General features: G+C 45.1%; 1 protein-coding gene and 1 long non-coding RNA gene across 2 annotated transcripts in view; both read left to right on the top strand.

The window, feature by feature from the left end:
* Window positions 1-7,227, top strand: part of LOC123510468 (homeobox protein SIX1-like) — a 92,047-nt gene extending 84,820 nt beyond the window's left edge. Inside the window, 2 exon segments of the mRNA XM_045265663.1 lie at window positions 3,209-3,350; window positions 3,772-7,227. Coding sequence (XP_045121598.1) covers window positions 3,209-3,350; window positions 3,772-4,038 — 409 coding nt within the window. The 3' untranslated portion in view covers window positions 4,039-7,227.
* A 995-nt stretch (window positions 7,228-8,222) lies between these two features.
* Window positions 8,223-15,000, top strand: part of LOC123510551 — an 11,235-nt gene continuing 4,457 nt past the window's right edge. The window contains exons 1-2 of the long non-coding RNA XR_006676541.1: window positions 8,223-8,396; window positions 10,591-10,705. This is a non-coding gene — a long non-coding RNA (uncharacterized LOC123510551). The remainder of the gene's footprint in view (window positions 8,397-10,590; window positions 10,706-15,000) is intronic.

The following is a 15,000-nucleotide window of genomic DNA, read 5'->3' as shown; positions in this document are numbered from 1 at the left end:
GTATGCTCTCTCTCTCTCTCTCTCTCTCTCTCTCTCTCTCTCTCTCTCTCTCTGTGCTAAAACAAACATTCAATTCTTCCCTCAATCTTTCACGTTTCCCTAAAATCTTGATCACTTCCCTCCAGCCCCCATGTCTTATTTCATCCTTCCATCACTTTGTAGCCTCTCTTTACCTCCCAGAATTTGCTCACACTCTCTCTCCCTCTCACACATATTTTGATTCACCCCCTTCCCCTTTCTATCAGCGCCCCTCCCTCTCCCTCTCTCCTCCACTCCAGGTCAGCACGAAATAGGAAGCTTGGGGTTCTGAGAAAGATAATAACAGAAGGGTAAGATATAAGTGCTAAATCAAGGCATAGCTGTTTGATTAATACGCCTCACTCTGTATGTATAGGTTCGTGTATATGTATGTATGTGTTTGGGGGAAAGAGTAAGAGTATTGAGTGTTTGTGGGTAGATGTGATTTTCTGCTTTGTGTTTACGTGTTTGTTTGGTGTTTATGCATCGAAACTTTAGTGGAATCTGTGAAAGTTATCGTTTTATTGCCCTATGTAATGCATTTTTCCCAGATTGCTTCGGCTTGGGTCAGCTTTTTTTTGTGCTTTTTTTCTCTCTCTCTTTCTTTAAATTTTACGTCACTCCTGCACTCGATCGGTTAAAGCCGCCACATAAACACAGATATTTTCCAGATTGGTGAAAATTTCCAAAGTCGTTTTCCCAGATTCGAGTAAACAGTGATGCCAGATTCAATTTTTTCACTACATTAGATTTTCATATTTTATTGTATTTATTTTATTTATTTATTTATCACATTTTTCGAATGCTAAATTTTGTGGTGCGGTGTTTGCTGTTGTCACTGTTCGTTAAGATGATTGTGGGGACTCTCTCTCTCTCTCTCTCTCTCTCTCTCTCTCTCTCTCTCTCTCTCTCTCTCTCTCTCTCTCTCTCATGAAAGATGTAAGCCACTTTTTTATAATATTTGTTTTCTCCTGTCATAAAATAAACAACATTTTTTTCCCGTTATGATGCATTCACTAAAATTACAAGGCAGCGATAGAGAGGAACCGAATAGAGTTGGCAACGCTGGGGAACCTTCTCTCTCTCCCTCCCTTCCCTCCATTCCCTTCATAAGTTTACCTCCCCCCCTCTCCTACCCGCCCTTTTTCCTTCCTTCTCCCCCTCACGGTCCCTCCCTCCCAACTTCTATCCCTCGCCTCTCTGGTAACTTAATACCCGTGTGTGTGTGTGTGTGTGTGTGTGTGTGTGTGTGTGTGTGTTAATTCTATCAGCACATATGTAAACCCTATGTGCATATGTGTGTGTGTGTGTGTGTGTGTGTGTGTGTGTGTGTGTGTGTGTGTGTTTATGTGTGTTAATTCTATCAGCACATGTAAACCCTATGTGCATATGTGTGTGTGTGTGTGTGTGTGTGTGTGTGTGTGTGTGTGTGTGTGTGTGTGTGTGTGTGTGTGTGTGTTTTGTGCTGCAGGGAAGGAAAACATTCATTCTTTTTGTATGGTTGATGTATGGTTAGTAGAGAGAGAGAGAGAGAGAGAGAGAGAGAGAGAGAGAGAGAGAGAGAGAGAAATCAATCAATCATCACTTCAGTACTAAATTGATACTATAAATATATCAAATACAAGCCTTGCCACGTTATCAAATACCTTTGCTTTTATACACAAGGAAATGAATAAGATTATATTTTCATTTAGAGATGGAAAGAAAACGAAGACAAAAGTAAGTGTGTGTGTGTTTGTGTGTGTGTGTGTGTGTGTGTGTGTGTGTGTGTGTGTGTGTGTGTGTGTGTGTGTGTGTGTGACCATCTGGTGAACGCTTCCTCCTTGATACAATCTGGCTGTGCTCTTCCTTCATCCCTCACCCCCCCTCCCTCTTTTCTCTTCCTTTCCTCTCTCTGCTACTCCCCTCTTTCCCCTTCTCCCCTCTTTTCCCTCTTCATTCATTCCCTTCCTTCATGTACCTTCTTATTTACTCACTCCCCTTCATATTTCTCCCTGTTTCTTCCCCTTTTAACTTTCCTTCTCTCATCTACTTCCTCAATTTCCCCTCTGCTTCTCTTTTTTCTCCCCACTTTTCTCTCCTTTACTTATCTGAGGGAATCTTCTTTCTCTTCCTCCTCTTTAATGTTCCTTCCTTGTCTACTTTACTTCTCTCCACTCCATCCTTCCTCACCCTCTCTACACACACACACACACACACACACACACACACACACACACTTTCTCTTAGGTCAACACTACTTCCTGTTGTCCATGCGCAGGTCAGGTCAGGTCACTCATGGGTCACTCTCGCCTCTGCCTGGCTGGAGGTTACCCACTGCTCTGAAGGGAAAGGCTCGTGTGTTGTACCTAATGCCGTTATGTGGGTCCTGTTTTGTTTATGTTCATTATATATATTATCTGCTTGTTGTAGTAATTCTTTTTTATTTTCATTTTTTTAGGTTTCATCTGCTTTTCATTTGTTTTCTCTATATTTTTGCTTATATTTCATCTTTTTTTCTCTCTCGGATGGCATCTGTAAACGTTATTGTATTAGCCTAAATTATTACAGTATCATGAGGCATTATTTTCGTCATTTTAATCCTCCTTGTCTCTTTTTTGCTCCATTTTGCGCCATTATCCTGCGTTCCGTGTCATTATATCGTCAATTTATGGATTAGTGGTTTATGTTTATTCTCTTTACTTGATGCATTATTCTGCCTTCATGTGTTTCTTGGCATCCTTTTGCATTATGAGCTGTGTGTTTCTTCCATGTCTCAAATTATCCGCTTTATGATCCTCGGGTTCCTACTTCCTACTTCTTTATTTATGCATCTTTATTCATTCTCATTCTATACTTCATGCTTCTTTTTTATTCCACTTTACGTTCCTTTTGTCTTTCTACTTTTTGTATTCCCGGTTATTTATGTTTATTAATTGTTCACATTCTATTTTCAGTCTCCTGTATCATTTTACTTATGTATCTGTTTTTCTATCTTTATTTAATATCATTCTTTTCCAAACGTTTGCTTCAATATATTATTCTACATATGCATCTTTATATTTTTCCTCTGTGTTTAGTGTCACTCTACTTTGAGTCTCTTATGTCATTTTACTCTGAGTCATTACTGTAGCATTTCTGTTCAGTCTTATTATATTTTGGGTTCCTCGTGTCAATCTATTTGTTAATTTCCCTGTCTTTCCCCCGGCAGAGACAGCAAAACCTCGGCGGGCGCGTCATCACAGAGCGGTTCGACACAGTTGGACAGCGGCTCAGAATCCCTGGACGAAGTGAAGCCGTCCCTCTCCTCCCTCGACTCCCCGCTCACCAATGTTAACAGCCACATGGTGCAGGTACGTCCTCAGCCTGTTTTCTTCTCACTCTCTCAATCTTCCACTCGATCCATTCAACTCACTCACTCAATACTCAGTCGATCTGGCCCTGCTCGAGCTGTCGCGCAAAGAGAAGCATTGATCCGCGGTGAATGCACGACGGTAATACAAACACAAGCACAGGTGTTTGGTGCCCTTGTTGCTCCTACTTGTACAAGTGCTGGGAGTGCTGACTAATAGGATAACATTGGTATTTATGGGAATAATAACGTTAATGGTAGTCATAATCATCTCTTTATATTACTGTTATTGTTATTTATCATCAGTGTCTAGTTACATATCATATAGCACCAGTGGTCAATCTTAATCTCCCCTCCCCATCCCTATCACGCCGACGTCCCTGCTGGACCCCGCCAGTAACGCCTCGTCTTGCCTCCCACAGGACGCCGTGGGCCACACGGACCTCTACAGCGAGCTGAGCAAAGTGGGAGGCGGCGCCAACGGTATGTCCTCCGTCGCCCCCGTCCCCGCCTCCGTCAGCTCTGCGTCCGCCATCGCCGCCGCCTACCAGACGCAACTCAGCCTGGCGGCGGCAGCGGCGGTGGCGGCCCGACACACGGCAGGCGGACCCACGGACCCCACCGCCGGTCCCCACATGGCGCCGCCCCCCCACCACCACGACATCCTGCACGACTACCACTCCTTGTGACACAATGGCCTGTAGAGCCCCGCGCGGGCACCGCCGCTGTCCCTCAGCTCGGCCTGGCGCTCCCGAGCCCCGGGCGGTGCCGCAGGAGTGGAGTGGCGCCCGCCCAGCCAGCCCGGCGGCGTGACCCAGCGGGCCGCCATCCCGCCCTTCCCCTCAGCGATGCAGTGATGCCTCCCCGCCCCGAGCGTGACGCCTTACGTGCACCGCTCTTCTGAGCCGCACGTGTCCGTTGAAGTAACGATTCTCAAGAGCGAGGCCCGCCAGGCCCTTCCCCCATGCCCTCCCCGGACTGGTCCACTGGGCCGCTACAATAGTCCCGCCAAAACTTTTTTTTTTTTTTTTTTTTTTGGTTCGACTATTTTGTAGTGAATAATGGCGGAGCAGCCCGGGCCAGTGGCGGCAAGTGTGGAATGTGATAGACTGCAGAGCGATCTGCTTCCGCCAAGACCAATCCCAGTGTTCCTGCGTGTCCTACCACGGGAGCGCAGCCGTCCGCCGCGACACTCGCAGTGTCAGACTTAAGCGAATTTCCGTTACTTACATGAAAAATAGGTCCCTAAATTGTAAAGAGTGAAAAGCTGTTTTTACACAGGCGCAGTGCAAGGCGCTGTGTACCGCGAGTCCAGTGAAGGAGTGCCACTGACGCTCTACTGGCGAGCTTCAAGAAAAGGTTTTGTTTCCTTGGGTCTTTTGTCTGTCCTTAGTCACATTTCTTGCTTAGCCTTCACAATCCTACCGCTGCGATGCCTGGGAGACCTTCAAGCCATGGCGGCGCTGGCTGTGTCTTGCTGGTGCTCGCGCTGGCCTGACGCCCTACAGCTGCGGTGCGCCACCAGCCACGGACGCACTGCCACGCCCAGACCTGAGAGGTGGCGGTGATATGTGGTGAAGCTTCACAGGTCAGATCACTGGAGCAGGAGCGCAGAAGTGTCTACTTGTCGCATTGCTGCTGCCGCCCTCACACCCCGGCGCGGCCACAAGTGAACGCCGCCTCCCGATGGAGGCAGGAGCGACAAGGACCTGCCGCCGCCGCCGCACAGAAGGCTAATTTTTATTTTTCATGTGTACAAAATTACCTGATGTATGTTTTTGTCCTTGTACTGACTAGACGACCTGTCATGTTTTGATAGTACCATTAGTAAAGAGCGTCATCCTGTAACACCTTATTTAGGAGCAAATAAAGTCATTTCAGTTTGTAGACATGTACATCCCACAAGTCTGCCAGCACCCGCAGTCTGTCACACAGGTGATCCCTTCAGGCCAGCCAAAGCTTGAACCCTCCGGTGAGGTGCCCGGCCGCCGTCGCCACGCGGCCCGAGGCCTAGTCGTCGCCTAGGTAAGAAGTCTGCGGGGAGGAGCACCGTTTGCTCCTGCCACACCGGGACAGTCCGGCTGACGTTGATCAAAACTGGCCTTTACTTCATGGGATGAAGATAGTGTTGCTGTATTTCCCCAGCCTGACTTGTGTCCAGGCAGTCCCGGCCCGACCGGCGTCGCGCCGCGCCGCGCCGGGCTGGAACGGCAGCAGCGGGCCTGGGTGGGAGCGTCAAGCCCACAGGCCACGTTGCCGACGCACCTCCACGGGCGGTGCCACCAATCAGCTATTTTTTTTTTTTTTTTTTTGGTGGAAATGGAAGAGTTTGAGCCTCAGCCTCCCGGCTTGGCAATGTTTGTATAGATATGAATGATCCTTTTGTATAGAAGGTGCACCTTTGTATGATAGAAATGCCTATGATAGGATTTAGAATATTTCAAATAATAATATAGAAGTGCTAAGCTGTAAAATCTCTACTCGCTACCAGAGACCGGGTGGAGGCGGGCCGGTGGGCCGGGGGAGACGCCCCCCGCTGCCTGAGGGAGGGGTGCGGTTTAGGAGTTGTGTGGGAAGCCAGAACTCCCGCCCTCTCCAAGATATTTTTCACTTTACTTCCATTGAACAAACACTGCTCCTCCCGGTGTGGTCCTCCCTTACCCCAGCATTCTCCATGCCCCTCTGCTGCCGTCCTCCTCACCCCAACACCCCGCTGTCCCTTCCCACTCAGCTCTGCAGCCCCGCCCTCCTACAGGTCCCGCAGGTCACCCACAGCGCTGCGCAGCACGCAGGTCACCGCGATGCTGTGTGACGAAGACCGTGACCCCCCAAGCAAATCCGGTAGCTTGCTGCTCGCCTCGCCCGGCCGGCGGATCGATAGGGAGACCCGCGGAGGTTCGCCGAAACGTACCCGAATCCGCACCCGAACGCGTTTTGAGGTGCATCGGCCCCGCAGCATTGGTCTCTGTCGCTGGATAACTTTCACTTTTTCTAGGATAAAAGTGAACTTGTTAGATGACGATTTCATAGACTAATCTTTATGAATTAACAATGAAATAAGCTAACAGGCAAGTTATACGTATGTGGTTTTGTGTTTTATCGAATGAAACCAATTGCACAAACTTTAGTCCCAGCCGTAGAGGATGTGAAGATTGTGTGGTACGTCAATATTATCTGTATATATCCTCTGGTGAATTTATTTTTTCTGTCTAAGAGAGAAAAGTATAATGTTCCTAATGAGACCTTTTATATGAGTTTTTATTATTATCGATCAGTGCAAACCTAGAAGATCCTCAGTACAATGGAGTCATCAGGAGGAGGCGCCAGGGGGAGGGAGTGTCCAGGGGCGCTCTTCACCCGTGGTTGCCCTGGAAGTTCTCACGCCACGAATAAGGCGACGTCCTCTGCATCCTAAAAGGACCAAATTTTAGGCCTACACATAAGATCTACCTGTTACTGAGCCTTGTGCTGCCTAACGAACCTAGTAATCATGAAGCGTTGTGAGTCAGCAAACACTGGATCACAACGCTTCGAACCTGAGTCTCGGAGTGCTGTGAGTCTCAAAGCCGTTCCTTCACGACACTCCGAACCCCAGGCGCCTCCTTGTCCCTAACGTGTGATGCCAAAATTTTTCTGTTTGTTCCGTGTTTCCCAGAAAGACGTGGCGCTGCACCAGGTGAGCACAGGTGTGGCAACCGCTCCCTTGCTCTCGTTTATTGCTCTTTTACACCTTTGTTTGTTTTGTAATTTCATCGACTAACTGTACATAGATTACGATGAGGAGGATTGTACATAGTTTCCCTTCCCGTGATGTGTCGCCGCTTCTGCTTTTCGCAACTCTTGCTCATAAATGTTAATAATAAAAAAAACAGTTAATAGATCGCCTTTTATCTGATTCTCCTTGTTAAAGTAAGAGACAGAAATTTAGGTGAGGATGTTTATTGTTTATCTGGTGAGAGAGAGAGAGAGAGAGAGAGAGAGAGAGAGAAGCAATATAGCAGCACACACACACACACACACACACACACACACACACCTGCATAATTACCATACAAACACACCTGGAAACAGCAATCCACTCTTTTTAGCCACACACCCGTCACATCACACAACTACATAAAAAACAGACAAGCACCCACTACAACCATTTCCCCACAAAACCAAAATACAAAGCATCCCATACCAATGAAACACAGAGGAAGGTCAGGAGAGTGCGGAGGAGGAAGAGGAAGACGATGGAGAAAAAGAGGAAGAGGAGGGGTAAGAGAGAGTTAGAGAATGAAGGTAAAGAGAAGGTGGAGAAGAATGAGAAATAGAAAGAGCAAAATTAAAAGGAGAAAGAGCAGAAAGATAAAACGAGGAAGAGCAGGAGGATGAGGACGACGAAGAGGAGGAAGACGACGAAGAGGAGGAAGACGACGAAGAGGAGGTGTCTTCTGTCAGTTACGAGTCGTCAGGTTCCCGCGGCAAGATTCTCCGATAGGCAAATGCAAGGTAAGTGTAATTTGTTCTCCTTTCCCTTCACACCTTCACCTTTTCTCACTCTTATCTGGGGGAATTTAGGGAACAACCCGCTCTGAGGCAAATATTCATAATCATTCTTACGTAGTATCTCCTTCAGTACCGGGACGCTTTTTACCTTGAGTTTTGTGTACGATTAGACGATTTTATTTGCATTAGGAAGGGGCTGTGGAAGTCAGAAGATTAACGCACAAAGTCTTTACTATTCTAATCCCGACATAAGTTTGTGAAGCTGTATAAAATCAGCAAATAGCAAGCAGAATGAATATGAAAACACGTCATATTACTGAAGGTGTAAGTTGTGTAAATGTTTATTCATTAAAACTCCGAGGACACGAGGATGGCTAATCTTACGTGCGCTCAGAAGAGTTGAGACACCAAGAAGCTTCAAGTGTAACTATAGTGGAGCATCGAGTCAGTGAACCAGAGGCGTCAGGACTCAGGCGTCAGTGTGGTACGGAAGGCAGGGGAAGAAGCTACGCGCCCGCCCAGCCTCTGTGTATGTGTTTTGCACGATTACTGGGAGGTGAGGACGTGTTTCTTATCTGTTTAAGTGTCAGTAGTTTCATATTTATAGTTCCATTAAGAATTCACCATTAACAATATCCACACTCAAACAGTTTTTTTTTTTTTTTATTATAGACGATATTTCCTCTTCTTCCATAAATGTGAGGTTCTTAATAGTCGCCAACCTCACAGTCAGCCTCTGTGTGTGTCTTGTGACCTAATTCCTTCTTCTTCTTTGATAACTTTGAGATTATTACGTACTTCTTATATATTTCTACGTCAAAACCCATTAATTATATAAGAATTCACGCTGTTATCAATGCAGCGCTGCCGGCAACATCTCTACGTTACCACAGTCTTCTCTTTTAGGTAATTCATCTTCTAAATTCTATTATTTCTGCAACCACAACTACTGAAGAGATAAAAAGAGGTATAAAGAAAGGAGACGAGAGGGAAAGGAGTGAGAGAGAAGACGAGGAAGAATAAATAGTAGGGATGCAGAGAGAGAGGATGCTGCATGGGAGTGACGCTGGAACGAGAGAGAGAGAGAGAGAGAGAGAGAGTGGTGGGGGTGGATGGGAAGCGTGCAGGGTAGTGGCTAATAATTAATTTGGGCATATCAGGACAGCGATGAATGTCATGTCCGAGCTAATGAATAGACTCGGCCCTTCTCCCTGCCACGGCCGGACCTCAGCGGGGGGACGATGGGAGGAGGAGGAGGAGGTGGTGGTGATGGTGGTGGTATAATGGATGCTGGCTGGTTGTGTGAAGCAAGAGATGGAGGCGGAAAAAGAACTGAGGGCAATTTTATTAAAGCCAAATGTTTTGATTCTGAGAAATCCCAGAGAGAGAGAGAGAGAGAGAGAGAGAGAGAGAGAGAATGAATGAATGAATGAATGAATGAATTACACTCTCATCTTTCATCCTACATTTTCTTTCCTTCTTCGTTCTCTTCTTCCTTACACGTTTTCCTCCTTCATTCTGGCGTACGTGTTCCCATCCTGACTTCCTCAACAGAAACTTTCCTCTTGAACCTTTCACTCATAACTAATCTTTTTCACACCTTCAAAACTGTACCCAAACAAACGTATTCATAAATCTCTTTTCACCTTCAATTGTTTAAAAGTGTAGCCAATCCCACTTAGCCTCAAAAGCTCAAATGTTTACTAATTCTTACCCATAAAATTAATCTCCTTTTCCACCTTTACAAGTCCAGAAATTTACCTAATCTCACATATCCTCTGTAGAAAAGCCAGTTCAGTTTACTTTTAATATTTTCTATGTACGAGGGGAAAGCTGACCAAGGACATCATAAAAACGAAAAAAAAGGCCCACTAAGTTGCCAGTCCCCTTGCAGGTCCGAGAGAGTTAGCTAAAAAAAGAGATATCTTGAAACTTCCCTCCTTATCCCCTTACCCCATCCTACACCCCATCACACACACTCCTCCATATCCACACCGCCACTGCACCCCATCACACACACCACCTCATATCCACACTGCAGCTACACCCCATCAAACACACTCATATCCACACGCAGCTACACCCCATCACACCTCTTCATATCCACACCGCAGCCACACCCCATCACACTCTTTCATATCCACACTTCAGCTACACCTCATCAGACACCCCTCATATCCACACCACAGCCACACCCCATCACACACCCCTTCATATCCACACCACAGCTACACGCCATTCTAACACACTAGCACACACGCTTCCCTAACACCCAAGCCCACCAGATCCCCATCAACAACACTCAGGTAGCCACCCAGGTGTTCAGGTGAGCCTCCGCCCCCTCTGGTTCAGGTTATGGTACCTGTAATAGAACCTTCTGTTGTTTTTACTGTAGATTTTGTAAAGGTATTGAATGGAAAAGGCTTCGAAATCGATCTGTTAATATTGATGTGGATGGCTAATGTTAGTTGTGGTTATTTTTTGTGAGCTTTTTCTGTAATCAGGTTAGTGAAAATATTGATCGATTCACTGTATGTTGGTTGTATTTGCTTCTCTTACCGTTGAATTAATTAGTCAGTGGGAAGATATTAATGGGAGAAAAGCATTTGTAATTCTTTTCAATACCTAAAGCAGCAAAATAAACCAGCATTTCCCATTTTTTTCCCAGTAACAAGCTCAAGAAAACACAAAATTATCTGGCTTTTTTGGGGTCTCAAAGTAAAAAAGTCCTTTGTTTCTTTTTCCCTCAGGCGATACGATTCTATTGGTTAGCAGGGAACAGCGAATCATAAGCAGCGTTCATCGTACATAAGACTCAAGGCGGCGGAGTTACAGCAGCTGCACACACCAGGATGAGTCATGCGGGTTAGTGGTGACTTGCTTCCAAATTACACCTGATAACACACCATTACATGTCAACAGCGTCTCATTGTCACTGTTTACTGATCCTGAAGCACCTCTATTACTTTTGAATCTCTCTCTCTCTCTCTCTCTCTCTCTCTCTCTCTCTCTCTCTCTCTCTCTCTCTCTCTCTCTCTCTCTCTCTCGTAAAGAAAATGACAATCCCACTTCAGTATCACGGTTTTCCTGAGACCAAATTTCCCACTATATTTTTTAAACCATTCGCTGCAGTACCTCCACTACTCTCCAAAGATTATAGTTGGTGACATGAGTTTTTAAGGATGTTCTTTTTACGTTTCTAGTGGTAAATTAACGAGATTTCCCATATTAAAAGGAAAAGCAGAAATGAAAACCCGGCTAATCATCTTGTGACCACTGTAAGTAGTAGTGGTGAGAGAGCAGAGCGTTTCAAAGGACGGATTCTCTCAACTCTCGCCTCACTGTCCTTCGTTGCTCCTCCGCGCCATCTATCCGAGACTGAGTGAGTTTCTTGTTCTCTAAGCGTGTCATTAAGTGATAAGATGGTCTCATTTCCGTGTAGTATCCTTTCATTTTGTTTTAACGTCATCTTTTATTAGTCTCTCTCTCTCTCTCTCTCTCTCTCTCTCTCTCTCTCTCTCTCTCTCTCTCTCTCTCTCTCTCTCTCTCTCTCTCTCTCTGACGTCATTCTTGCAGCTAACCAGAACAGGACATATTATCTTTCTCTTTTTTATGCATTTTCTTGCTAACAAATGAAAACTTGACGCAACGAAGGAAGGGAAAAGATAACACGGGTATTATTGCTGTTTTTCTCCTTTCTTTTATCTCTCACATTATATTATCTTCCCAATATCTCTTCTCCTTCATGACACCTACCTCCTCCTTATCTTTCTTCATCCTTCATCATTTGGCTATGTAAAGACGATGCCATTGATTAAGGGTGATGTTCCTGGGATGATGAATGGGAGGAGTGGGTATTAGTAGGACATGAGCAGCCAACTTGGGGTATTTTAGACTCCATGGAATAAGGAGGCACTGTATAAAGGGAAATTAGGAAAGGGAATGTAAGGAAATAAAGTGCAGGATAAGATAAGGAACTGAGAAAGAAGGGAGAGTAAAGAGATGAAGAATTAAAAGGAAGAAATGTAGAGGAATGAAATGTCTCGGAAAATATAAACTTAGCGATAGTGCGTCTTTAATTATGCAAAAAAAGGTAGACTTTGCACGTGAGATAGAAACAGAGAGAGAGAGAGAGAGAGAGAGTGTGTGTGTGTGTGTGTGTGTGTGTGTGTGTGTGTGTGTGTGTGTGTGTGTGTGTGTGTGTGTGTGTGTGTGTGTGTGTGTGTGTGTGTGTGTGTGTGTGTGTGTGTGTGTGAGGTAGGAGTGTGGGTAGAGAACGATATAGATGCTGGCAGATAAAAGATAGTGCAGCAGCCATATGCATTTAGATAAAGACGTAAAAGATAACCAGCACACGATAAGTCAGAGGCATTAAGGTAAACATATCCATTGCGTTTTGTCACGGGGCGATCAGGACTCGTAGATCAGCGTGAGGCAAACGAGCAAGACTTCCCCATTTTCTCCGCCGCTCTGCTTCCTTGAGACATCACCGCCGCCCCCAGAATGAGACAGAAAACGGAGGAAGCTTCTTTGAAAACGCCACCATCGAGGGAAACGTAGCATTCCTCCCGCTCGTAAATCATGTTAATGCGTTGCCTCCCGCCCTCGACTGGAGCAGGGACGGGAGGACGGGAGGAAAAACATTCTATAACTTCTTCTGAGTGAGTTATCTTCCCTGGCAGGTTAGTGGGTTGGGGTATTCCGCTCTTAGCACAGCAAGGTGAGGCGTGGGAGAGACGTCACCTGTGTGTGGGACTCGCCTTAATTATCCTCCCTACCTTACCTGTATTTTTAAACAGCCGCGAAACCTGATTATTGAAATGGTGTTTGGGTTTGTTTAGTGTGTCTGAGCTCTTTGAATATTGTATTAATTAATGTCAAAACCTGAAGTGAAATGTTAGTGTTTGGGTTTCTTCAATATTTCTGAGCTTCGTAAATTTTACCTTAAGTATGAAAACCTGTACCGTAATTATTTGAATATTGTTTTTTATGCATTTAGTGTTTCTGAACTCCTTAAATCTCACTTCGAGTATCTTCCTTCACCTTTGCTTTAGATCTGCGACAGAAATATGCCTCGATTATTAAAAGAAAGGTGTTTAAGTTTCCGTAGTGTTTCTTAACTTTTCTGATCTCACCTTAAGTAATATCTCGTACCTGTATTATAACCTTGTGACAGAATCTACACTGTTCTTTAAATGTTGGATTTTTTTACTTGTCTGATCTCACTTCAATTATCTTCTCTTACTTGTATTTTTAGTCTGTCACGGAATTTACTCTCTTACTATTTAGATATTGTTTCTTTTATTTATTTAGGACGAAGAACCTCTTACATCTCTCTTCAGTTGCCTTCTTTCATTTTATATCTAACCTGCACTAATTGTTTACTTAATAGATTTTAAATATTACACCTTCACCAGTTCTTCACATTTACCCTCAACAATTTGTCTTCCCTGTATTTTCAACCTGCAACAAAATATCCGCCCTACTTCTTAAAATGTATGTGCTTAGGTACGTTTTAAAACTCCTTACCTCCACTCAACTAATCTTACCTTGACTATATTTTTAACCTGTTCCTTTACTTTACCTGTAACGAAAATAATGGTTGAGTTATTAAAGCTTTAGCATCTACATCGCAAGATAAAGATTTCAAGATTAAAAAGTTGCTGTAAGAGTTCTTGTAAGTGGAGTGAAGCCAAGAAGCGAATAATAATGTTGTTTATTATTCATTATTCAGCGGTGTGGCTTTTCCCCCCTGTGCACGTTGTGGCTTTCCTTTGTCGCTGCTTGGTAACACTGCGTATCTTTAGTCAAGGCTGCAGGAAGTAAGTCAAGGATGAGAGGAGAGAAGAGTGGTAGTAAGCAGTGCGCAGTAATGTTATGCAGCTATTAAGGATACAATGGGTGAGAAGCGAGTCAGGAGTGATACAAGGGAACAAAAAACGATGAGTGATGGAGTGACTAGTGTTCGGTAATGCCACGTACTTATCACTGGTATAACGAGTATGAAGTAGGTGAAGGGTAATGCAGGAGAAATTAAGAGTGATAGAGTGAGTTAGGAGTGTAGCGTGTGTGGCCTTCCATCCCCCACCAGCTTGAGGCTCTCGCTCTTGTCACAGCGACCCCTGCGGCAGCCACGCGTCCCTCACAGCCCCTCAGCCTCGCCCATAACTTCCCCATTACTAAATAAGGCACTGCTGATTACAGAGCCGCCTCCGCCAACCAGTGCGTAAGTCAGCGTAAGTGCGCATTATGTATTACCGTAATAACTTGCAAAGTAACAAAAGCGTTGCGCACGTAATCTTCAAGTAATGTGATTTAGCACTTCCTCTTGCATTATATTGGCCATAATTGCGTGTATAAATCGCTCACCGTACCTCAGTACCTGCGCGCCGGCCGCTGCTCGCCAGGTAAGCAAGGAGGTGAGTTACACGTCCCTGTATTTCCCACCCTCAGCCGCACCTTCGTCAGCACGGAACAACGATACTTAGCTTCACCTTATCCTTCCTTCCCCTGACAGCCTCACTGTTATGACCAAGGAATTAAGTAAGAATCTAGCTATAGAAACTAACTGAAGTGGTTAGATTTTACTTCTTCAGCAGTGATGAGTCTGTAAGTAACCTCATCCTTCTTTTTCCTGAGATCATTGATAGAATGAAGGAATTAAGTACAAATCTCGCTATGAAGACTTAATGAAGAGATGACAATATTTATATCTTGGTCATCCTCCGTTCAGTTTTTGTGTGTGTAGGGGATGATAGACTCGCCTCACTGCTTATGGAGGGCGAGTTGAGGCGATGTGTTTCTGCAGAGGTGAGGCCAGCACGGACATCAGAGGCCTCAATGAACCCGCAGCGGAACTCACATATGAGAGAAGAGTAATAACGATCTGAGTTGTGACGCACTTGTCATATTTGTTGAGTTTACGGTGTAACCAAAAGCCACAGCCTCGAGGGCACGCCAACTAGGGGCAGATCTGAGATATTTGCATAACTTACCACCACAAAACCTACCACCTGTCTCCTCCCAGCGCTGTATCAGGAAACACGTGATTATTATTCAGATTTTACTTTGCTGCGATCCTCAAAACCCGTCACCTATATTTTTCCTTCCTTCCCATATACGTTTCCCTTATCGCTGAGACGCACTGCTCGTAAACCTCC

Source organism: Portunus trituberculatus, chromosome 29 (genome assembly GCF_017591435.1).
Source record: "Portunus trituberculatus isolate SZX2019 chromosome 29, ASM1759143v1, whole genome shotgun sequence".
NCBI classification, from domain to species: Eukaryota; Metazoa; Arthropoda; class Malacostraca; order Decapoda; family Portunidae; genus Portunus; species Portunus trituberculatus.
This window is presented reverse-complemented; position numbering and strand designations above follow the sequence as displayed.